Raw genomic sequence first — 24,791 nt, forward strand, 5'->3', positions numbered from 1 at the left:
TCCCTTTAAGAAAGGAATCTGCTTTCTTATCAAGATGATCTTTTAAGGAAGCCATGTCATCGAAGGGAATAGAGGATTTCTTAGAAACTTTAGCCACCGCTGCGTCCAATTTTGGTGCCTTATCCCACGTGTTCATCAAGGGGTCGTCAAAGGGATATCTCCGCTTAAAGGCCGGTGGTAGGAACCCTTTTTTCTGGCTTTTTCCACTCTCTTTTGACAAGGTTCTGAACCCTGTCATTAAGTGGAAATGATTTGCGTTTTCTTGGGTCTAGACCGCCGAACATTAGGTCTTGTGCCGAAAGTTCTTGTTTTTCATAAGCCACCCCCATGGCGGATCTGACTGATTTAACCAGTCTGTCTATTTGATCTAGCGGGAAACAGAATCGATTAGCATCCTCCTCTGAAGAGGATGCCGAGGAGATGGAGGCTTCCGAATCATATTCTTTCCTAGGGGCAGTAGACGAATCTGAAACGCTAGGCTCCCTTCTTCTCTTGGAAGGCTCCCTTTGGGACAAGGATTTTAAGGAATCTTTTACTTCTCTCCTGATAATTTCTCTAAAGGTACCTTCACACTGAACAACTTAACAACGATAACGATAGTGATCCGTGACGTTGCAGCGTCCTGGCTAGCGATATCGTTGTGTTTGAAACGCAGCAGTGATCTGGATCCTGCTGTGACATCACTGGTCGGAGCAGAAAGTCCAGAACTTTATTTCGTCGCTGGACTCCCGCAGACATCGCTGAATCGGCGTGTGTGACGCCGATCCAGCGATGTGTTCACTGGTAACCAGGGTAAACATCGGGTTACTAAGCGCAGGGCCGCGCTTAGTAACCCGATATTTACCCTGGTTACCATTGTAAATGTAAAAAAAAAAAAACACTACATACTTACATTCCGGTGTCTGTCGCGTCCCTCGCCGTCAGCTTCCCTGCACTGTGTCAGCGCCGGCCGGCCGTAAAGCAGAGCACAGCGGTGACGTCACCACTCTGCTTTACAGCCGGCGCTTACACAGTGCAGGGAAGCAGAACGCCGGGGGACGCGACAGACACCGGAATGTAAGTATGTAGTGTTTATTTTTTTTTACTTTTACAATGGTAACCAGGGTAAATATCGGGTTACTAAGCGCGGCCCTGCGCTTAGTAACCCGATGTTTACCCTGGTTACCCGGGGACTTCGGCATCGTTGGTCGCTGGAGAGCTGTGTGACAGCTCTCCAGCGACCACACAACGACTAAACAGCGACGCTGCAGCGATCGACATCGTTGTCTATATCGCTGCAGCGTCGCTTAATGTGACGGTATCCTAAGGTCTGAAGTAAAATCAGGAGATTCTTCCGCTACCTATGGGAGCGGAAAAAAACCCCTATGTAATTTAACCAGTACTACCGCTATACCATGTATATATATATTTCCTTACTCCCTACCGTCCGTCGCACACACGACTGACATAGTCTTTTAGGGTAGGCGTCTGGCAAAGGGCGACCACATAGTGCACACTCCTTATTCTTTGCTTTACCAGCGCACTTTTTCCCCTAAGGAAAAAACATAGGAAAAGACTGCATCAGGGCACGTCCACGAAGATCTCTTACCCAGGCAGCAGCGGTAGGTACCGGATCGGACTGGGCTGATCACTGCGTCCGCGGGTCTTTGGCTGGGGGTTAGCATGGTGCCTTTCCAAGGCTCTGTCCTGCTCCAGCAGACCGACGGGAGCTTCTGGCTCATCCATTGCTGCAGATGGGCTCATTAGCAGCCCTGCAGCCTTCTGTGCGGCTATATATAGCCCTTCCCCCAGATCCAGATTGTCAGCAGATGTGTGGTCAGCGGTACCACCCCCTCCCCGTGGTACCGCTCTGGTTTAGGCCTCGCCCCCTGCCACGTCACTTCTGGTATCGGAAAGAGCGCACAGGGACGTGCAGGGAAGCCCGGGCATGGCGCCACCGGCCGACCCCGCCACACCCCCCGGCAGGATGACCGACGGGACGCAGGAGCCGCAGAGGCTCCAGGAAGACTCCACGGGGGGAGACATCCTCCGGACTCCGCTCCCCTGCCCGTTGTGGAGCCCTACCTGGACCCACCGTGGCGCTTCCAGGGACCCGCATTGCCCGAGGTAGGAGACCCCCTCGCTACCTGAGTCGGACAGCCGGCCTGGGTATTCCAGATGAAATACGGATATATCTGTAGGGCATCCGGTCCTCCAGGAACAGGAAACCAACTGATGCGAGGGAGGTGCCGCCCTTATGTATCTGCAGGTTTCCTGTTCCTGAAGGGCGGATCCCCTCTCTCCGTGGTGCTGTCATGGACGACCGATAAACCACCGATATAACAATTTCCTGGCGTTTTCTATGTGGTTGGTACATTTACATTGAGAAGGCTGCCCTCCCTCCACTGATCCGGTGTGACTGTGCAGTTTAGGCCTTTTTCCCACTTTTGCAGGTCTGTAGTTAGAGGGCAGGGGATTCTCCACATACAGTCGCAGCTTGTGGACGGCGCCCTAATCTGTGATGTCGGGTCATCAGCGGAGAGTAGAGTTTAGATGGCGGTGCAGACATATGTTTTTTCCTCTCAGTTAGGAAATGCCGGATCTGCAAATATTTGTAAAACTCCCTTTGAGGAACATCATTGTATTTATCTTTCAATGATGTAAAAGTCATTATTTCCTCCCCCTCATACAGGTTCCCAATTGAGGTGGTTTTGGGTAAATTCCAGTTTTTAGGTTTGAGGTCCGGGATACAATGTTCCAGTGTCTCTATGGGAGCCTTGATGAATGCGGTTTGTATAAGGCCGATGTTATTAGTCCGCCCTCTCCATAGCTCCAGAGCTGCGTCTATTGTTCGGGACATTTTTAGGTTTTTATTAGAGACTATAGTTTGATGTGTATGATAAAAAGCTGAGACATTGAAGGTTCTCATCAGATGTTAATTAATTGCCATCCAGGGGCGGTTATCATCATTATTCCACATCGTAACTGTTCGAATAATGCGGCCCTGTAGTACCGGACCACCGAGGGGCATCCCAGGCCACCAATAATGCGGCCCTGTAGTAACGGACCACCGAGGGGCATCCCAGGCCACCAATAATGCGGCCCTGTAGTAACGGACCCCTGAGGGGCATCCGAGGCCACCAATAATGCGGCCCTGTAGTAACGGACCCCTGAGGGGCATCCCAGGCCACCAATAATGCGGCCCTGTAGTAACGGACCCCTGAGGGGCATCCCAGGCCACCAATAATGCGGCCCTGTAGTAACGGACCCCTGAGGGGCATCCCAGGCCACCAATAATGCGGCCCTGTAGTAACGGACCCCTGAGGGGCATCCGAGGCCACCAATAATGCGGCCCTGTAGTAACGGACCACCGAGGGGCATCCCAGGCCACCAATAATGCGGCCCTGTAGTAACGGACCCCTGAGGGGCATCCCAGGCCACCAATAATGTGGCCCTGTAGTAACGAACCCCTGAGGGGCACCCTAGGCCACCAATAATGTGGCCCTGTAGTAACGGACCCCTGAGGGGCATCCCAGGCCACCAATAATGCGGCCCTGTAGTAATAGACCACCGAGGGGCATCCTAGGCCACCAATAATGGGGCCCTGTAGTAACGGACCCCTGAGGGGCACCCTAGGCCACCAATAATGGGGCCCTGTAGTACCGGACCACTGAGGGGCACCCTAGGCCACCAATAATGGGGCCCTGTAGTACCGGACCACTGAGGGGCACCCTAGGCCACCAATAATGGGGCCCTGTAGTACCGGACCATTGAGGGGCATCCCAGGCCACCAATAATGGGGCCCTGTAGTACCGGACCATTGAGGGGCACCCTAGGCCACCAATAATGGGGCCCTGTAGTACCGGACCATTGAGGGGCACCCTAGGCCACCAATAATGGGGCCCTGTAGTAACGGACCCCTGAGGGGCATCCCAGGCCACCAATAATGCGGCCCTGTAGTAACGGACCATTGAGGGGCATCCCAGGCCACCAATAATGGGGCCCTGTAGTACCGGACCATTGAGGGGCACCCTAGGCCACCAATAATGCGGCCCTGTAGTAACGGACCCCTGAGGGGCATCCCAGGCCACCAATAATGGGGCCCTGTAGTACCGGACCACTGAGGGGCACCCTAGGCCACCAATAATGGGGCCCTGTAGTACCGGACCCCTGAGGGGCACCCTAGGCCACCAATAATGCGGCCCTGTAGTACCGGACCCCTGAGGGGCACCCTAGGCCACCCTTACTCATAGGGATGTAAAGCGTGTCCGCTTGGACTCTGGGTCTTTTTGTTGCCAAATGAATTTTAAAATCATCGCTTGACTCTCTTTTAATATTTTCATTGGGAATATGACGGGAGATTGTGGAACAAATACAGGATTTGTGGGAGAATGAACATTTTCACAATCCTGCCCAGCCATGAGAGTTGGGGATTCTTCATGCGTAACATGTCAGTTTGGATTTTCTTCCTCAGAGACTCATAATTCAATGATAACATTGTATCTGCTGAGAGTGTCAGCCGAATACCTAAATACGCAATATGGTCATTTTCCCATTTAACAGGGTATTCATTCTCAAAGGTTTTTGGGTGTTTTATGAATGGGGTTAGTTTAATATCTGGCATTTAGACACGTTTAGTTTATAATATGATATTTTAGTATATGATTCGATTATTTGCATTGCTGCCGGTAATGACTGTCGGGTTAACGCTAGAATGATGTCGTCTGCAAATAAACCTATTTTGTGTTCCGTTTTAGCTGAAAGGTTAGAGAGGCGCCGGAGCCGCGGCAAGAAGACAAGAAGAGGACGTCATCGTAAGAAGATGGGAGGCCCCGGACCGGACCGCGACGCTCATCGGACCACAAACGGACCGGGACCGCCCCTGGGTGAGTATGATCTAACCTCTTTTTCTCATCTTTCAGGATACATCGGGGGCTTCTCTACAGTATTACAGAATGCATTACAGAATGCTGGAGATAAGCCCCTTATGGCGGTGGGCTTACCTCACCCCCGATTTTGGGGGTGACAGGTTCCCTTTAAAGGCGGGAGAGAATAGAAAAAAACGAAAGCGTTAGCATTATACTATTATGGGTAACTATGGGGGCAATATAGAGAGACATTGGGGGCAATATGGAGAGACATAAGGCAGAATGAGTGGACAAGTGGGGTACAGAATGTGGGATATTACTACTGTAGGGTCTAATTAAAGGATATTTTTGAGCATTTTGGTTTCAGTGGAAGGAGGAGAGGTCCTGTTACTGTGCAGGGCGACAGTCGCTTTTTTCTTCATCTGGCTTTGTGTAGGGATTGGGGATAAATTGGGGAATGTGATCTATATAAGTCCTGGCTGGAAGAAGTGATGGCGGTCTGAACTGCATGAAGAAGGACTTCAACTAAACAGGTCACCGGTGAGACAGTGTATTACATGTACAATTGCAATACATACAGTATACTATATACAGAGCACTTGTGTATAATGTCACTAGTGATCACTGTATTACCTGTACACTGACACTATATACAGAGCTTCCGTGTATAAAGTCACTTGGGATCCCTGTATTACCTGTACACTGACACTATATACAGAGCTCCTGTGCATAATGTCACCGGTGATCACTGTATTACCTGTATGCTGACACTATATACAGAGCTCCTGTGCATAATGGCACCGGTGATCACTGTATTACCTGTACACAAACACTATATACAGAGCTCCTGTGCATAATGTCACTGGTGATCACTGTATTACCTGTATGCTGACACTATATACAGAGCTCCTGTGCATAATGGCACCGGTGATCACTGTATTACCTAGACATTTGTGACGGATCGCACAGGGGAAAGGGTGTGTCATCTGCACTCACCTCTGGGGAAGGGAGAGAAGAACCCAGCAGGGATCGGCTCTCTGGCGCCACCACTTGCCCCAGGTTAGTCCGACAACAGGCTTATATCGGGTCAGAAACCAACCCTGGGGTAGCGTATAACTAACTGAGCATGCAGACATGGGGATTCGTGAATCGAGATAAAAGAGCAGCCCAAGATTAATTTTATAATCGCTGAAAAGGCGCACTAGAAAAATACAGGTATATTAAGAACAAATATACAGTCAAGTGTGTAGTACAAGGGTAGGGTACAGATAGGTTACAACTACCGTGTTATGGAGAATGTAACCACAGGGAGGCACTGATGGATCACAGGTCCAAATCTTAGTTACGTGGTTACCCTGGCTGCATTAGGTAACGGGCCTCCTGCCAGTAGAAGAACTGAGCCCAAAATGAGGAGCTGCCTAAAATCTCCTAGGCCGCTAGAAATTACTACATGTTGCATTTCTGGAACAAAATGCATGCATAGAAACGACGCATGCGTCGTCAAAACGCGGCAAAAAAACGCATGCGTTATTAATGTTAAGTATAGGGGGGAAAAAACGCATGCTTTTTTTTGCGTTTACCGCAAAAACAAAAAAAAAAACACGCAAATGTGAAACCAGCCTTAATATGTAAAAACCGAATAAAGGATAATATTGGGACGGTGATTGCCTCATGCCACTTCATTCTTGGATATAGACTTTTGCTTTGATATTTTTTGGCTTGGCACCCGGAATCTCTGAACCAGTACCAAGGATTTATCCTGGAGTTTTTTCAGCTGTGCTGTCCATTCTGTTTGCTTGGCATGATTCATAGTATCAATAGACAACCCTGGCACAATAACATCACTAAAAAGTTCCTGCAAATGTCCAGGGTTGCAGAGTGACATTGGAAGAAAACAAATTTGTAAGATGATTTCACTGAACTCAAACATGCAACACTCGCTTTTAAATCTGCTCTCACCTCTGCTAAACAAGCCTACTTCACAACCCTTGTGTCTTCCCTATCCTCAACCCCAAACGGTTATTCAAAACCTTTAACTCCCTCCTCCGCCCCCACTGCCCCCCCAACCTCCATCTCTGCTGAGGACTTTGCCACGCAAGCCAAAAATAAGATCGACCAAACAAGGCATGTCTTCATTGTTCAACCACCACAACCCCTTTGTATACCAGACCAATGCCCAAACCCCATAACCTCCCCCTCCAACATCACTGAGGTCCCCTCTCCAAATCGCACCTCACCACCTATGCGCTCAACCCCATCCCACCTCCTCACCACCACACTTGTCCCATCCCTAACCCACCTCTTCAACCTATCACTAACTTCTGGCACCTTCCCTTCTGCTTTCAAACATGCCACAATCATGCCCATCCTTAAAAAGCCATCCCTCGATCCAACTGCTATGTCCAGCTATCGCCCAATATCGCTGCTCCCATTCGCTTCCAAACTCCTGGAGCAGAACGTCCACTCTGAACTTTCCTCCCACCTCTCATCTAACTTGCTCTTTGACTATCTACAATCTGGTTTCCGCCCAAATCATTCAACTAAGACAGCCCTGACCAAAATCACCAACGACCTACTCACCGCGAAAGCTAACGGACAAAACTCTGTACTCCTCCTCCTAGACCTGTCCTCTGCTTTTGACACCGTTGACCACTGCCTCTTACTACAGATCCTCTCCTCCTTTGGCATCAAAGACCTTGTCCTATCCTGGATCTCCTCGTACCTTTCCAACCGCACATTCAGTGTCTCCCACTCCCACACTACCTCCTCATCTCACCCTCTTTCTGCTGGAGTCGCCAAGACTCTGTTCTAGGACCCCTACTTGTCTGAATCTATACACTTGGCCTGGGACAACTCAAAGTCCATGGATTCCAGTACCACCTCTATGCTGATGACACTCAGATCTACCTCTCTGGCCCAGACGTCACCGCTCTGCTGTCAAGAATCCCGGAGTGTCTATCAGCAATATCCTCCTTCTCCTCCTCTCGCTTCCTCAAACTCAATGTGGACAAATCTAAACTCATCTTTCCTCCATCTCAAAGATCTTCCTTACCTGACCTATCTATCGCAATAAATGACATCACGCTTTCCCCCGAACGGAAGTCCGCTGCCTCGGAGTAACCCTTGACTCTGCCCTGTCATTCAAACCGCACATCCAAGCTCTTTACACCACCTGTCGCCTCCAGCTCAAAAATATTTCCAGAATCCGTCCTTTCCTCAACCGTCAATCTACTAAAATGCTTGTGCTCATCATCTCCAGCCTCAACTACTGCAGCATCCTCCTCTGTGGCCTCCCTGCTAACACCCTTGCACCTCTCCAGTCCGTCCTTAACTCTGCTGCCCGACTAATTTATCTCTCTCCTCGCTACTCCTCTGCTTCCCCCCTCTGCAAATCCCTTCACTGGCTCCCATTCCCTCAGCGTATCCAGTTCATATTACTAACACTGATCTACAAAGCCATCCACAACCTGTCTCCTCCATATATCTCTGAACTAATCTCCCAATATCTTCCCTCACGTAATCTCCGATCCTCCCAAGACCTCCTTCTCTCCTCCACACTTATTCGCTCCTCATCCAACCGCCTCCAAGACTTCTCCCGAATATCCCCCATCCTCTGGAATTCTCTGCCCCAACACGTCCGACTATCAACCACATTCGGATCCTTCAGACGGAACCTGAAAACGCATCTCTTCAGGAAGGAAAGCCTACAGCCTACACTGACACCGCTGCCTTCTCACCAACACCGGAGCTACCGGCTCACCAACACCGGAGCTACCGCCTCACCACCACCGGAGCTCCTGCAACCCTCAACCTATTGTCTCCTCCGCACCATCCTGTAGAATGTAAGCCCGCAAGGGCAGGGTCCTCGCTCCTCTGTATCAGTCCGTCATTGTTAGTTTACTGTAAGTGATATCTGTAATTTGTATATAACCCCGTCTCATGTACAGCACCATGGAATCAATGGTGCAATATAAATAAATAATAATAATAACAACAACAACAATAGAGCCGCTGGCCTCGACTTCCGCACAGAGGAGCCGCTCTCCCCCAGACCTCCGCACAGAGGAGCCGCTCTCCCCCAGACCTCCGCACAGAGGAGCCGCTCTCCCCCAGACCTCCGCACAGAGGAGCCGCTCTCCCCCACACCCCCGCACAGAGGAGCCGCTCTCCCCCAGACCTCCGCACAGAGGAGCCGCTCTCCCCCAGACCTCCGCACAGAGGAGCCGCTCTCCCGCACACCCCCGCACAGAGGAGCCGCTTGCACCCACACCCCCCGCACAGAGGAGCCTCTCGCCCCCAGACCACCGCACAGAGGAGCCTCTCGCCCCCAGACCACCGCACAGAGGAGCCGCTTGCACCCACACCCCCGCACAGAGGAGCCTCTCGCCCCCACACCCCCGCACAGAGGAGCCTCTCGCCCCCAGACCACAGCACAGAGGAGCCGCTCGCCCCCAGATCCCCGCACAGAGAAGCCTCTCGCCCCCAGACCCCCGCACAGAGGAGCCGCTCGCCCCCAGATCCCCGCACAAAGGAGCCGCTCGCACCCACACCCCCGCACAGAGGAGCCTCTCGCCCCCAGACCCCCGCACAGAGGAGCAACTTGCCCATAGATCCTCGCACAGAGGAGCCCCCCAGACCCTGTACAGAGGAGCCCCCCAGATCCCTGCACAGAGGAGCTGCTCGCCCCCAGACCCCCGCACTCACCTCTTGTGATATGAGGAGCTTCCCGAGTTCTGTCAGCTCCAGAGATCCGGCTGCCGCAACGTCCACACTCATTTCTTCTTCTGGAGGGGGAGAATGAGGGGAAACAATGGAAGATCTCACTAGTGCAGCCTCCTAAGAGAAACGGCGGGCACACGTAGCACTACGGTGGTCGCCCCCCACTCTGACAACCTGCGGGAAGTAACGGCAGCCACAGCCGTGGTCAGCGGCTCAACATCATCCCTGGGTGAATAGGCATCTTACCCTCAGCGTCGCCCTGAGCCACGCTGCGCACATCTTCTACGCCGGTGGAGGCAGAGGAGGTGTCCGAAGTCTTCTTAGCTATACAGCTGACAACTGTAAAGAGACCAAAGTCAGAAATTGTCCGGGAGCACAGAGGGTGCACAGGGGGTGGTACGGAGGGCTATCAGTGAGGGGTGCACGGCCGGTGATACGGAGTGGCATCGGTGAGGGGTGAGGTGCACAGCCAATGATACGGAGGGGTGTCTGTGATAGGGTGGGGTGCACGGCCCGTGATACAGAAGGGTATCTGTGAGGGGTGGGGCGCACGGCCCGTGATAGAGAGGGGTATGGATGAGGGGTGGGGTGCACGGCCCTTGATACAGAAGGTATCTGTGAGGGGTGGGGTGCACGGCCCTTGATACAGAAGGTATCTGTGAGGGGTGGGGTGCACAACCCGTGACACAGAGGGGTGACTGAGGGGTGGGGTACATGGCCGTTGACAAGTGGGCACTTTACTAGGAGGCACTCACCGATCAGATCCACCATCTCCCGGGTCAGCAGCCGCACCAGCTCCACCTCCAGGATCTCCGTGGTCTCTGTGTTCAGCTCCATGAAATCCTTCTCACTGCGGAGAAACCACCCAGGAGCCGACATTTATCATCCCCACTCCAGTCACACCCAGAGCTGCACACAATTCTGCAGTTACATCGCAGCTTATTGTGCTTTCCATATAGCAGAACATGTGAGATCTGAACTCGCACATGGTACGTGAGCTTTATAAATGCAGCTCTGGAGGGGACTGGAGTCAAGACATGACAAGCTGCATTAAGTGGAGCTCCGCTGCCAGCTGCACTAAGGGCTTCCTGCATCCTTTGCTCCGAACTTACCTCGCCAGCCACTTTTGTGTCAGCCTCTGCAAAATAAAGTGACAGGAGTGGGTGAGGTTGGGCTGTACTGGGGTCCTCTGTGTACGGGGGTCTGCAAGGGGTTACCTGGTGCAGGAAGCTGAGGAGGGGCCCCAGAATCGGGCACAGTAGGCTCTCGTACTTGTCAGGTGGGCAGGAGAGGATCAGCGGCTTTACGAACAGTCGTAATCACAGGTTAAGGAATCAGTTGAGGACAGAAGCGTCCCCCAACCCTAGATTCCCCACATCCCACCCTAGAGAAAGGATATGAAGCATCGGCCGCAGGCGGAAGTCAGGGAGGTTGTTGAGGTTGCAGAAGGCAGAGTTAACAAGTCGAATCGCCAAACCCGGGATCGAGTAAAAATCTTCCCGCAACGACGGCCCGAGGTTTCCAAGAATCTGACACCTGGAGGAGGAAGAGGATCAAGACTGGAGTCAACAAGAGAACTTGGAAAAAGGAGGCAGCTGCGAACAAGCCTGGGAAGAGGCTGAGGCGGCTGCAAACAAGCGTGGGAAGAGGCAGAGGCGGCTGCGAACAAGCCTGGGAAGAGGCAGAGGCGGCTGCGAACAAGCCTGGGAAGAGGCAGAGGCGGCTGCGAACAAGCCTGGGAAGAGGCAGAGGCGGCTGCAAACAAGCCTGGGAAGAGGCAGAGACGGCTGCGAACAAGCCTGGGAAGAGGCAGAGGCGGCTGCGAACAAGCCTGGGAAGAGGCGGAGGCGGCTGCAAACAAGCCTGGGAAGAAGCGGAGGCGGCTGCAAACAAGCCTGGGAAGAGGCAGAGGCGGCTGCGAACACGCCTGGGAAGAGGCAGAGGCGGCTGCGAACAAGCCTGGGAAGAGGCAGAGAAGGAAGCGGTGATGGACAAGCACGCGGAGAGGTGGACAAGCACGGGAAGAGGAGGACAAGCACGGGAAGAGGTGGACAAGCACGGGAAAAGGTGGACAAGCACGGGAAAAGGTGGACAAGCACAGGAAGAGGAGGACAAGCACGGGAAGAGGTGGACAAGCACGGGAAGAGGTGGACAAGCACGGAAAGAGGTGGACAAGCACGGGAAGAGGTGGACAAGCACGGGAAGAGGTGGACAAGCACGGGAAGAGGTGGACAAGCACGGGAAGAGGTGGACAAGCACGGGAAGAGGTGGACAAGCACGGGAAGAGGTGGACAAGCACGGGAAAAGGTGGACAAGCACGGGAAGAGGTGGACAAGCACGGGAAGAGGAAGACAAGCACGGGAAGAGGAGGACAAGCATGGGGAGGACAAGCACGGGAAGAGGTGGACAAGCACGGGAAGAGGTGGACAAGCACGGGAAAAGGTGGACAAGCACGGGAAGAGGTGGACAAGCACGGGAAGAGGTGGACAAGCACGGGAAGAGGTGGACAAGCACGGGAAGAGGTGGACAAGCACGGGAAGAGGTGGACAAGCACGGGAAGAGGTGGACAAGCACGGAAAGAGGTGGACAAGCACGGGAAGAGGTGGACAAGCACGGGAAGAGGTGGACAAGCACGGGAAGAGGTGGACAAGCACGGGAAGAGGTGGACAAGCACGGGAAGAGGTGGACAAGCACGGGAAGAGGTGGACAAGCACGGGAAAAGGTGGACAAGCACGGGAAGAGGTGGACAAGCACGGGAAGAGGTGGACATGGAAAACAGAGGAGGTGGGAGTGAAGAAGTATGAGAGGAGGCGGCAGTGAAGAAGCATGGGAAGAGGAGATGACAGTGAAAAAGCATGGGAAGAGGAGGAGGCAGATGCAAAGAAGCATGGGAAGAGGCAGTGAAGAAGCATGGGAAAAGGAGGAGACGGCGGAAGACAAGCGTGGCAAGAGGAGGCAGCGGTGAACATGCCTGGAAAGAGTAAAAGGAGGCAAACAAGAATGGAAACAGGAGTCAGCGGCAGAAGATAAGCATGAGAAGAGGAGGAGGCGGCAGAGAAGAAGAATGTAAAGAGGAGGAGGCGGCAGAGAAGCATGGGAAGAGGAGGCGGTGAACAAGCTTGGGAAGAGGAGGAGGCAACAGTGAACAAGCCTGGGAAGAAGAAGTGGTGTCGAAGAAAAGGCGGCGGACATTGGGCGATTTGCATGCACATAGGAGGCAGCGAGTCGGGTACTCACCAGCAATCATGGAGGGAGCAGAGGAAGCCCTGCATCCTCTCCTGCACAGTCTTATACACCGGAGAATCGTACGCATCCAGCAGTGGCTGCATCGTCCCTGTAATATCAGAATGTCAGCTCTCCGTGATACCAGAGAGGGGTACAATCATAACATGACCAAAAGGGCCAGAAAAAGGAGAGGGGGGGGACTGTCACAAGGCTGCAGGTTGGGGGAAGCGGGGTGTCAGAGGCAGCAGGTCGGGGGGTGTCGTCAGAGGCAGCAGGTCGGGGGGTGTCGTCAGAGGCAGCAGGTCGGGGGGTGTCGTCAGAGGCAGCAGGTCGGGGGGTGTCAGAGACAGCAGGTCGGGGGGTGTCGTCAGAGGCAGCAGGTCGGGGGGTGTCGTCAGAGGCAGCAGGTCGGGGGGTGTCGTCAGAGGCAGCAGGTCGGGGGTGTCGTCAGAGGCAGCAGGTCGGGGGGTGTCGTCAGAGGCAGCAGGTCGGGGGGTGTCGTCAGAGGCAACAGGTCGGGGGTGTCGTCAGAGGCAGCAGGTCGGGGGGTGTCGTCAGAAACAGCAGGTCGGGGGTGTCGTCAGAGGCAGCAGGTCGGGGGGTGTCAGACACCAGTTCGCTCAGGTCTTACCCAGGATGCACTTCTTCTCCACATCCAGCATGTCCAGGCATTTCACATAGAAGTCGCCCATTTTCTGGATGATTTCAGGAAGGTACAAACTGTTGAACGACCTATAAGGTGGAGGAGACGTGTGATGATGCGTCGCAGAGCGGGACACGTTTTGGACGGGCCAGGGTGTGCGCATGCGTAGGGGGTTTGTGTGGTGTTTTCGACAGGGCAGAGCGCGTGTGGGGGTGTTTTCGGTGGGGCAGAGGAGACGAGCGAGGACGACAGGGCGCGGGGGAGACCATAACTTCTACCTACCTCACCAGGTTCAGCAGCCGGTCCAGCAGTTTCAGCACCTCCTCACTGCAGGGATTATGGTAGATGGGGGCCCCTGTAGACGAGTATCCCACCAGGTAGCCGCCAGCCTTGGCCTGCTCGGGGTTACTGGGCCAGCGCGCTCGTCTGAGCACCGCCTCCAGTGCAAACAGGCAGAAGCTGAGCTGCAAGTAAAAAACAGAGTAATTTGATTGTCAGCAGCAACTCAATAGGGTGGCAACAGGAAACATGGCGGCCACATCGTGCCCCAGCAACATGGAGGGAAGGGCCGAACACCGGATTGGTATAGGTACCTCTTGGCAAGGGCTCATACACGGGGCTGCAGATATGAGACCCCTTCCCCGGATATCGGCCATAGACCTGGGGGTAAAAGTTAACAGATGACCCCGGCCGCCATTACTATGGTTTCCAGACGGAGGAGGCATGTGGCGTCAGGACATTACAGATATCCAGCAGATCGAGGGCTTAGGTCAGCTGAGGGGTCCCCATCGTAGACTCACCTGGCTGCGGTTCACCTTCCACGGACCCTCACCATTATCTTCCTTTTCACCCTTCAAGATGTCGGCTCCCATATAAGAAATTAACTCCTCGGGACCGGAGATAGCCCTGGAAGAGGTGGGCAGTTAACTGGAGGTCCATGACCCTGGTGACTGGCAGCGCGCTCAGTGGTCAGGACGTACGGGGGGCCGCTCACCTCTGCATCTCCTCTGACATCCAGGCGGTCAGCGCCGGCGCCAACATCTGTGCCAGGAAGCAGCGCTGCTTCTCGTAGTCCCTGAACTGGTTACTGATGAAGACCTGGGCCTCCAGCATGGAGTACTTCTCCATCTGCGAGAGGCGCTCGTCCTGCAGCAGCTGCATGGCCTGCGCGTACAGGAGGTCCAAGTGCGGCTGCGGAGAGGAGGCGGACAGTCACTGCAGACCCCAACCACTACCCAGCCACCAGCGCTCGGACCCAAACCTGTGCCCCCCAGCGCTCGGACCCAAACCTGTGCACCCCAGCGCTCGGACCCAATCTTGGCACCCAGCGCTCAGACCCAGACCACTCACCAGCACCAGGTCTGGAGAATCCCGGCAGATCTTAATTATGGAAGAGCAGGCGTGACGCCGCACGTTCTTCACCGAGCGACTCCGTGGCCCCTGAAAACACAAATCATACGTTATGTGCGGCCCCTCCCCGAGCATTGGTAACAGACATGACAGCCCCCAGGTGCGGGCACGGCGAGTACACGGGACGGGTACCTTACTGCCCAGGTCAAAGGTCACTGCCGAAAACAGCTGCAAAAAGAGCGAGAAGACTGGAGTCAGACGCCACCATCATCCACCGGGGCGACCCCCACCTGTAACACGCACATGACCTATATCGCCATCATCCGCCGCACTCACCTTGTTCAGCACTGCGGGCATTAAATCGCTCACATGGCGAATGAAGGGGAGCAGCACGGACAAGCTGGTGAGGACACACGACAGGATGAGGGGGTCCCGAATCTCGTAACTGACCACCATCTGGAGGAGATCAGCCCCCTGAGAAACTGGAAGCTCCTGTACACGAGAGGGAGATGTCACACAGACACTGGCAGCCCCCCGTACACGAGGACAAGTCACACACAGAAACCGGCAGCCCCCCGTACACGAGGACAAGTCACACACAGAAACCGGCAGCCCCCCGTATATGAGGACAAGCCACACACACAAACCGGCAGCCCCCCGTACACGAGGACAAGTCACACACAGAAACCGGCAGCCCCCCGTGCACGAGGACAAATCACACAGAAACCGGCAGCCCCCCGTGCACGAGGACAAGTCACACACAGAAACCGGCAGCCCCCCGTACACGAGGACAAGTCACACACAGAAACCGGCAGCCCCCCGTACACGAGGACAAGTCACACACAGAAACCGGCAGCCCCCCGTACACGAGGACAAGTCACACTCAGAAACAGGCAGCCCCCCGTACACGAGGAGAAGTCACACACAGAAACCGGCAGCCCCCCGTACACGGGGACAAGTCACACAGAAACCGGCAGCCCCCCGTACACGGGGACAAGTCACACACAGAAACCGGCAGCCCCCCGTACACGGGGACAAGTCACACAGAAACCGGCAGCCCCCCGTACACGGGGACAAGTCACACACAGAAACCGGCAGCCCCCCGTACACGAGGACAAGTCACACTCAGAAACAGGCAGCCCCCCGTACACGAGGACAAGTCACACACAGAAACCGGCAGCCCCCCGTACACGGGGACAAGTCACACACAGAAACAGGCACCCCCCGTACACGAGGAGAAGTCACACACAGAAACCGGCAGCCCCCTGTACACGGGGACAAGTCACACACAGAAACCGGCAGCCCCCCGTACACGGGGACAAGTCACACTCAGAAACAGGCAGCCCCCCGTACACGAGGACAAGTCACACACAGAAACAGGCAGCCCCCCGTACACGAGGACAAGTCACACACAGAAACCGGCAGCCCCCTGTACACGGGGACAAGTCACACACAGAAACCGGCAGCCCCCCGTACACGGGGACAAGTCACACTCAGAAACAGGCAGCCCCCCGTACACGAGGACAAGTCACACACAGAAACCGGCAGCCCCCCGTACACGGGGACAAGTCACACAGAAACCGGCATCCCCCGTACACGAGGACAAGTCACACACAGAAACCGGCAGCCCCCCGTACACGAGGACAAGTCACACACAGAAACCGGCAGCCCCCCGTACACGAGGACAAGTCACACACAGAAACCGGCAGCCCCCCGTACACGAGGACAAGTCACACACAGAAACCGGCACCCCCCCGTACACGGGGACAAGTCACACAGAAACCGGCAGCCCCCGTACACGAGGACAAGTCACACACAGAAACCGGCAGCCCCCCGTACACGAGGACAAGTCACACACAGAAACCGGCAGCCCCCTGTACACGAGGACAAGTCACACACAGAAACCGGCAGCCCCCCGTACACGGGGACAAGTCACACACAGAAACCGGCAGCCCCCGTACACGGGGACAAGTCACACACAGAAACCGGCAGCCCCCCGTACACGGGGACAAGTCACACACAGAAACCGGCAGCCCCCTGTACACGGGGACAAGTCACACACAGAAACCGGCAGCCCCTTGTACACGGGGACAAGTCACACACAGAAACCGGCAGCCCCCCGTACATGAGGACAAGTCACACACAGAAACCGGCAGCCCCCCGTACACGAGGACAAGTCACACACAGAAACCGGCAGCCCCCCTGTACACGAGGACAAGTCACACAGAAACCGGCAGCCCCCCGTACACGAGGACAAGTCACACACAGAAACCGGCAGCCCCCCGTGCACGAGGACAAATCACACAGAAACCGGCAGCCCCCCGTACACGAGGACAAGTCACACACAGAAACCGGCCGCCCCCCGTACATGAGGACAAGTCACACACAGAAACCGCCAGCCCCCCGTATACGAGGACAAGTCACACACAGAAACCGGCCGCCCCCCGTACATGAGGACAAGTCACACACAGAAACCGGCAGCCCCCTCCCGAGGGTCTCGGCCTCATCACCTTTTTGGGCATGGATCGGAGGATCTGTGTGATCACGCACTCACAGAAGTACGTCATGGCGTCCCACTGTATGAAGGACGGGGACAGGAGGCTGCACAGTCCATCTCCCGCCTTTGCTGAAAGACAAGTACCAGTGATGTCAGGAGCGTCAGTGCCGGAGCGGATGACACCTACTTAGAGCGATGACGTCACATACAACAATTCGGTCCTGGATCCACCGCAGACGACAGCTGGTACTGCAGCCATTCATCCGCCATGCGGAAGCCACTTGTGGGGTCCAGGCGGCAGGCGGCCCGAATCACATCCCCCAACGTGGCCTTAAAAGCTGCCGGAGAGAAGAGGAAATGTGATATGGAGCGGAAGTCTCCTCCACCTCACCCTACTGGGACCAATCCCTCCGGCCCCTCAGCCCATCCCGACCCCCCTCCTCCAATATCCCACAGTGCCTCCACTTTTCTTACTGGTGAAGAAGTTGTTGAAGTCTTCGTCACTGTCGCAGTCGATGCGGGAGTATTCACAGCTGGGGCTGTCATTTTTGGAGGGGAAGCCCACCTGGAGATACAGGGACAGAGAGGTTATGGGGGACCAGTGGAGCACACGGCCGTATCTCGCCTGTACTCACCTTCACTACATTATCCATAGATATTCGGAGGAACTCCGGGACCATCGCCTTCAGAACCGCGTCCTTGGAGAGAACCTCATTTCTGAAGAGAGAACCCCACGTCATCAGGGTGGACGATCTGAGGAACTGAAGGGGTACAGGGATTAGACAGTGGGGGGCTGCCACAGAACTGCCACCATAACCGGCTGTAATTTACCTGACTGGGGTGCACCGTAAACTCTCGCAGTGAGCTCAGATATTTACCAAATGTCTCTGGGATCTTCACACTGATATCTGGGGACTGAGGCAGAAAGCAGGCAAAAAGTGAGCGGAGTGGGCGAAACGCGAGCAAGCAAAATGTGAGCGGAGCAGGCGAAAAGGGAGCAGGGAGGAAAGCGAGGAAAACGCGAGCGGGACGTGAGCGAAACAAAAGAGGCAGGCAAAATGTGAGCAGCGAACGGGAACAAAAGTGAGCGGTGCGGGTGTGACAACACCAAATTTTATCTTCGTTAACCAGATGCCTATATGTGTTTCTTTCTGGTTAGTCAAGAAAAAACAGGCTTGTTCATGTAAGCCTGTGAAACTGATGTAATATACTGCGCTGTTATCCTGGATGATAGATATGAAGGATAATTGAACAATGATGTTTGCTGACATGTTGATTACACATTGTCCAGGCCAACTAGTTTGTTGCCTTTCGAAACAGAGGAGAAACTATGCAAATAGATTAAATAATCGAACAATGCGAGTTGTTCTTGTCACCTTTATTCCCCCTTACCTATGAATATTGGCTTGAAAGACAACAGCTATGTGAGTTACATACTGTATTTTGCGGATTATAAGACACACCCCAAATTTTGATGAGAAAAATAGGAAAAAAACATTTTTTTTTTTTAATAAAATGGTGGTGCTTCTAATAATCCATGCGTCTTATTACTTACCGGGGGTGGTGGATACAGTGAAGTGGGGTCCCAGGGTCGCTGCTGGAGGAGGCAAGAGTGGAGAGTTCCTGCAGGCTGAGCTGAGAGGGTGTTCGGATGTGCAGGTTCTGCCGCCATTCTGTGAAAGCCCAGAGCCCCCGGCACTTACATGGTTTACTATGTGGTGAACACCGGGAAAATGGCTGCGGGGGTGGCGCATGCGCAGATGGGAATCTCGGCACTAAGATCTCGGGAGATGAGATCTCAGCTCTGAACACCCCTCATCCCAGCCTGTGGCTTGCAGCAATGCTCCACTCTTGCCTCCTCCAGCAGCGACCCTGGGACCCGCCGCGGCCAGAAAGGCATATCCCCATTATAAGGCGCACCCCCATTTCCACCCTAAATTTGAGGGGAAAAAGTGCGTTTTATAATCCAAAAATACGGTGAGATATATAGAATCATGCAGAGATTCATCCAGAGATCCAAAGAACCAGAGGCTCTCTCATCATGGCACCGTCACGAGGGACACAGATTTGTCATTCTACAGGATGCCAGTTTAGGGAACCTCGGCCCCGGGTGTACGAGTACAGATCTGTTCCATTGACCATCGTTGAACCATGGATACATATGCAGCAGTCAGGATTTGAATCCACCGGTCACCAGATTCCCATGGAGATGTTTGGGGAAACCAGGGTGTGACTGGTGATGAACGAATTTGTTTGAAAATCGATCGCCAAACATACCGTATGTACTTGAGTATAAGCCGACCCGAGTATAAGCCGAGACCCCTAATTTTGCCACAAGAAAATGGGAAAACTTAATGACTCGAGTATAAGCCTAGGGTGGGAAATGCAGCAGCTGCCGGTAAATGTCAAAAATAAAAATAGATACCAATAAAAGTAAAATTAATTGAGACATCAGTAGGTTAAGGCTGGGTTCACACTGCGTTCCCCCAGTCCGTTAGACGGACTACGTTACACCGCGGCATAACGCGGTGTAACGTAGTCCGCTAATGCCGCCATTGACTCCAATGTCGGACGCATCGCAAATGCACGCCCACAACGGGCGTGCGCTAGCCATGTGCCATCATTGAGTGACGGACCCCGAGACGCTGGCTGCAGCGTTTCCGGGTCCATCATTGCTAGCAGATGCTCTATAATCTGCTCTATCTGCGCTAGCGATGTGCCAAAGTCGGCACTAGCGTTCAGCAGCCCTTTTAACATATGTGTTGAACGGGCTGCTGTAACGCAGTGTGAACCCAGTGTGAACCCGGCCTAAGTGTTTTTGAATAACCATATTGAATCAGGAGCCCCATATAATGCTCCATACAGTTCATGATGGCCCCATAAGATGCTCCATACAAAATATGCCCCATATAATGCTCCACAAATGTGGATTATGGCCCCATAAGATGCTGCTCAAATGCTGATTATGGCCCCATATAATGCTGCTCAAATGCTGATTATGGCCCCATAAGATGCTCCATACAGACATTTGCCCCATATAATGCTGCACAAATGCTGATTATGGCCCCATAAGATGCTCCATACAGACATTTGCCCCATATAATGCTGCACAAATGCTGATTATGGCCCCATAAGATGCTCCATACAGATTATCTGCCCCATATAATGCTGCACATGGCCCCCTAAGATGCTCCATACAGTCATTTGCCTCATGTGCTGTTGCTGCGATAAAATAAAAAAAAAAAATCACGTACTCACCTCTCGTCGCTCAGGCCCCGGCACTGGCTATACTCACCTTTCCCGTTCCAGCTCCCACCGCCGCTGTGTCTTCCCCGTCCTCCGCACTGACTGTTTAGGCAGAGAGCGGTGCGCACTAATCGCGTCACCGTGCCTTCTGACCTGAGCGTCAGTGCAGAGGATGCAGAAGATGCAGCAGCGGCCGGCGACGGTGGAACAGGGAGCAGGTGAATATCGCGCACTATACTCACCTGCTCCTAGCGCGGTCCCTGCTTCCCCGGCAGCTTCTTTCTGTATTGAGCGGTCACATGGTACCGCTCATTACAGTAATGAATATCCAGCTCCACCCTTATGGGCTCCACCTCCCCTCCCGACCCCTGGGTATGACTCGACTATAAGCTGAGAGGGGCAATTTCAGCCTAAAAAAAATGGGCTGAAATTCTCGGCTTATACTCGAGTATATACGGTAAATTCGGCATGAATATGGCACATTCGGATTCGTGATTGGAACCATGAGCAAAATTTTATAAAATCAGGAAGAAAAAAAAAAATAAAAATCGGTAACATTCGGTAAAAGTGCGGGAAAATATTTCCATTGCCACACAAGTATTGTCAGCACTTTAGCAATAATAATGGTGGTGTATGGTGAGCGTTTGGTACGTGTGATGAGGGAGGGGGTTTGCAGAGCTCAGAGGCGCCGCGCTCTTGGAAGCACAGCAGTCTTTTTTTTCCCTGACTTTATGTGTGCGCATTGCGGCTAGCCAATCAGGGCGCAGGAAACACCCACAATGTCCTGACACAACGGCATGTGTCATTGGCTGCTGAAATCACATGTCCCTCTCCATATAAAGAGCGGACATCTTGTTCTAGAGCCATTTTGACACTGATACAGAGCAGAGAGGCTGCTCCTGATGCTGGCACTGTTAGCAGTAAGATTTTAGCTAGTTAGTTAGGCGGTCGTATATCAGATAGTTTAGCTAGCTAGTGTCCAGTGTGGCTGCAAAATCCACATAGCAATATTTTTTATAATTTTTTTGCCCATTACTGTCCACGGACAAAGCCGCCAGGGCACATGTCCTACAAGTGTGTTGTGCACTGCTTCCATGTACCAGTATAGCATATTAAAGGGAATCTGTCACCCCAAAACTGGCCTATAACCTAAGGCCACCGACATCAGGGGCTCATCTCCAGCACTCTGTAATGCATTCTGTAATGCTGTAGATCAGCCCCCGATGTATCCTGAAAGATGAGAAAAAGAGGTTAGATTATACTCACCTGGGGCCGGGCCGGTCCGATGGGCGTCGCGGTCCATGGCCTCCCATCTTCTTACAATCACGTCCTCTTCTTTGCTTCCTGTCGCGGCTCCTGCGCAGGCATACTTTGTCTGCCCTGGTGAGGGCAAAGTACTGAAGTGCGCAGGTGCCGGGAAAGGTCAGAGGCCGCGCTAACGTCCCTACTGGGCAGGGTGGATTAAAATCAATGTTTAAAAAAAAAAAAAAAAAAATTCGGGTTTTTTTTTTATTTAAATCCGATTTTTTTCAATTAACTGCTTTTTCAGGAAAATATTTTACCATCCAAAGGTTCTTACATCATGAGATAAAGCGGAGTTGTTTAACTCAGTAGAATAAAGGCTGTATATGTGTAACATTCATAATGCCATGCTCTTCCAGAGGTTTCTGTAGGATTAGTGGGCAGTTTCTCTCCTATATTATCACAGACACTCGCTTTACTTACGCAGTTCTCAAAACTGAATTTGACTCTGCAGAGGTCCCAGCCTCTTCTTCACGGCAAAAATGTTACAACATGAACAGAGTTGAGAAAAAGACCTTAATCCTATTGTTCTACAAACCTATGAATACAGAATCAACCCCTTCAGTGCCAAGTCCAAGAAGTTAGACAATATGTTTCTGATTGTTTGGAGTGGAATAGATCTGCACAACACAAGAAGAATGTGAATCTAAGTGTGAGGAGGAGGAAGGGCAAGCAGACAAGAAAATGAAAGTGAAACTTTGAGCACAATACTGCAGCATAGCCACAGACAGACAAGTCTGGATCTGTTTGTGTGTACGATCTGAGGTTTATTACATTCTTTCCTTATAATGGCAGCAGGCCGTAAAAGAGACCCAGTTTGGGAATATTTTAATGAAGCTCCTTCGCCTATCGGTAAGGCAGGCATTCGTACAAAATGCAAACGATGCAACAAAGAGATGCAAGGCCTGGTGGCGCGAATGAGGCAACATCATGAGAAGTGCGGTGATGAAGATGACCAAAGAAACACTTCTGAACAGGCAGGATCTTCAGGTTGGTAAACATTTTTATTCAATCCTATTTCTAAAGACTGAACTGTCATGTGTGAGAAAAATTATATTTCTTATTATTACTGCATGTTACTGTCATTTGGTACAGTTATGAAGAAAAACATATTCCTTTTGGGGCAGGGGCAGTGATGTGTTGTGTACAATAAGCAGAAATTGTATAAACAATAAAATAACAGCATTGACTTTTTTTGTTTAGGGGAATTCATGGATTCTGGAAACTATCCACCTCCAAGATCACCATCATCCTGTTCTACAGTTTCAGAGTTATCCATCCAGGATAGTGCTTCATTAGCAGCAGCATCATCATCAGACACCCACAGCTACATATCACCATCACCCAAAAGGAAGAAAAAACCTTTACCTCCTGGAACCACCATAGATAGGTTTGTGATAGGAACTAGCAGATTAGAAAAAGAGTTGATTGATGAAAAAATTGCCCAGTTTATTTATGCAACCAACTCTTCTTTCCGTCTGACTGAGAACCCACATTTCATTAATATGGTTCAGTCACTGAGACCAGGATACAGTCCACCCAGCAGAGCTGATGTTGCAGGGAAACTGCTGGATCAAGTGTATGACAGAGAAATGGAGCAATGTGCAACAGCTCTAGAGGGTAAAATTGTTAACCTAAGTATTGATGGGTGGAGTAATGTCCACAATGATCCTATTGTATGTGCTTGTATAACAACAGAAGAAGGTAAAGTCTTCCTTGCACAAACAACTGATACGTCAGGAAATGCACACACAGCAGAATACTTACAAGAAGTGGCAGTAAAAGCTATAACGACATGTGAACAAAAATTCAAATGTCTAGTACGCAGTTTGGTCACTGACAATGCAATGATACTAACAACGTATCCAAGATGAGAAGAGATTTAGAAGAGCAGGGAGGGAATACAAAGCTGCTAATAACATGGTTGCAATGCTCATTTGCTGCACCTCTTAGCCAAAGACTTAAGTGTTCCAGAAATAAAGGCTAATGTTGTTGAAATTGCTAAATACTTCCGTAATAATCATTTTGCTGCAGCAGCTCTGAAAAGGATGGGTGGAACCAAGCTAACGCTCCCACAAGATGTTAGATGGAACTCTGTGGTGGACTGTTTTGAGAAGTATATCAAAAACTGGCCTATTCTGATGACAGTATAAACCAAAAAAAAACAAGGATCCCTAAAAGATAACTTTTAATAATACATCTAAAAAGACCGTTTTTTTTAAATCTTTAAAAAACGGTCTTTTTAGATGTATTATTAAAAGTTATCTTTTAGGGATCCTTGTTTTTTTTTGGTTTATACTCTCTTCTGGGATTCATAAGTATTGTAGGTTGGTTTAGTTTAGTCCTATTCTGATGACACTTTGTGAAGAAAATCGAGATAAAATAGATGGCACTGTCAAGGCCAAAATCCTCAACATTGGGCTTAAGAGAAATGTTGAACATATGCTGAGCTTCCTGAAACCCATCTCTCAAGCTTTAAACAAAATACAGAAAAATAGCTGTTTTATTGCGGATGCTGTTGAAATTTGGAAGGAACTGAGTGAACACTTAAAAACAGAACTACACATGGACAGAATTAAATTACAAGCAGTAAACAAACGAATGGGACAAGCACTGACTCCAGCTCATTTTTTAGCAAATATTGTCAATATCCAATATCAGGGTCAAAACCTAAGTGCTGATGAAGAGGAGTTAGCTATGACATGGGTATCCAGCAATCATCCATCTTTAATGCCAACTATAATAAACTTCAGAGCTAAGGGGGAACCATTCAAGAAATATATGTTTGCTGAAGATATTTTAAGGAAGGTCACACCAGTAAACTGGTGGAAGTCACTTAAGCGCTTGGATTTAGAGACTGTTCAAGTAATGATTTCACTTTTAACAGCAGTAGCTTCTTCTGCAGGCATTGAAAGAATATTCTCTTCCTTTCGACTCATTCATTCTAAATTGAGAAATCGGT

General features: G+C 51.9%; 1 protein-coding gene across 1 annotated transcript in view; it reads right to left on the minus strand.

Moving 5' to 3' along the window:
* The window catches only part of XPO5 (exportin 5), an 85,309-nt gene that overhangs the window by 10,614 nt on the left and 49,904 nt on the right, over nt 1–24,791 (minus strand). The window contains exons 10-28 of the mRNA XM_069768235.1: nt 18,113–18,196; nt 17,917–18,042; nt 17,756–17,846; nt 17,491–17,619; nt 17,295–17,410; nt 15,121–15,276; nt 14,977–15,012; nt 14,785–14,874; nt 14,429–14,625; nt 14,235–14,340; nt 13,717–13,898; nt 13,423–13,523; nt 12,804–12,900; nt 10,966–11,102; nt 10,784–10,881; nt 10,679–10,704; nt 10,322–10,416; nt 9,813–9,905; nt 9,552–9,631 (exon numbers count right to left, since the gene is read on the minus strand). Of these exons, the coding sequence (XP_069624336.1) occupies nt 9,552–9,631; nt 9,813–9,905; nt 10,322–10,416; nt 10,679–10,704; nt 10,784–10,881; nt 10,966–11,102; nt 12,804–12,900; nt 13,423–13,523; nt 13,717–13,898; nt 14,235–14,340; nt 14,429–14,625; nt 14,785–14,874; nt 14,977–15,012; nt 15,121–15,276; nt 17,295–17,410; nt 17,491–17,619; nt 17,756–17,846; nt 17,917–18,042; nt 18,113–18,196 (2,040 nt within the window). The remainder of the gene's footprint in view (nt 1–9,551; nt 9,632–9,812; nt 9,906–10,321; nt 10,417–10,678; nt 10,705–10,783; nt 10,882–10,965; nt 11,103–12,803; nt 12,901–13,422; nt 13,524–13,716; nt 13,899–14,234; nt 14,341–14,428; nt 14,626–14,784; nt 14,875–14,976; nt 15,013–15,120; nt 15,277–17,294; nt 17,411–17,490; nt 17,620–17,755; nt 17,847–17,916; nt 18,043–18,112; nt 18,197–24,791) is intronic.

This window comes from Ranitomeya imitator, chromosome 5 (genome assembly GCF_032444005.1).
Source record: "Ranitomeya imitator isolate aRanImi1 chromosome 5, aRanImi1.pri, whole genome shotgun sequence".
NCBI lineage: Eukaryota > Metazoa > Chordata > Amphibia > Anura > Dendrobatidae > Ranitomeya > Ranitomeya imitator.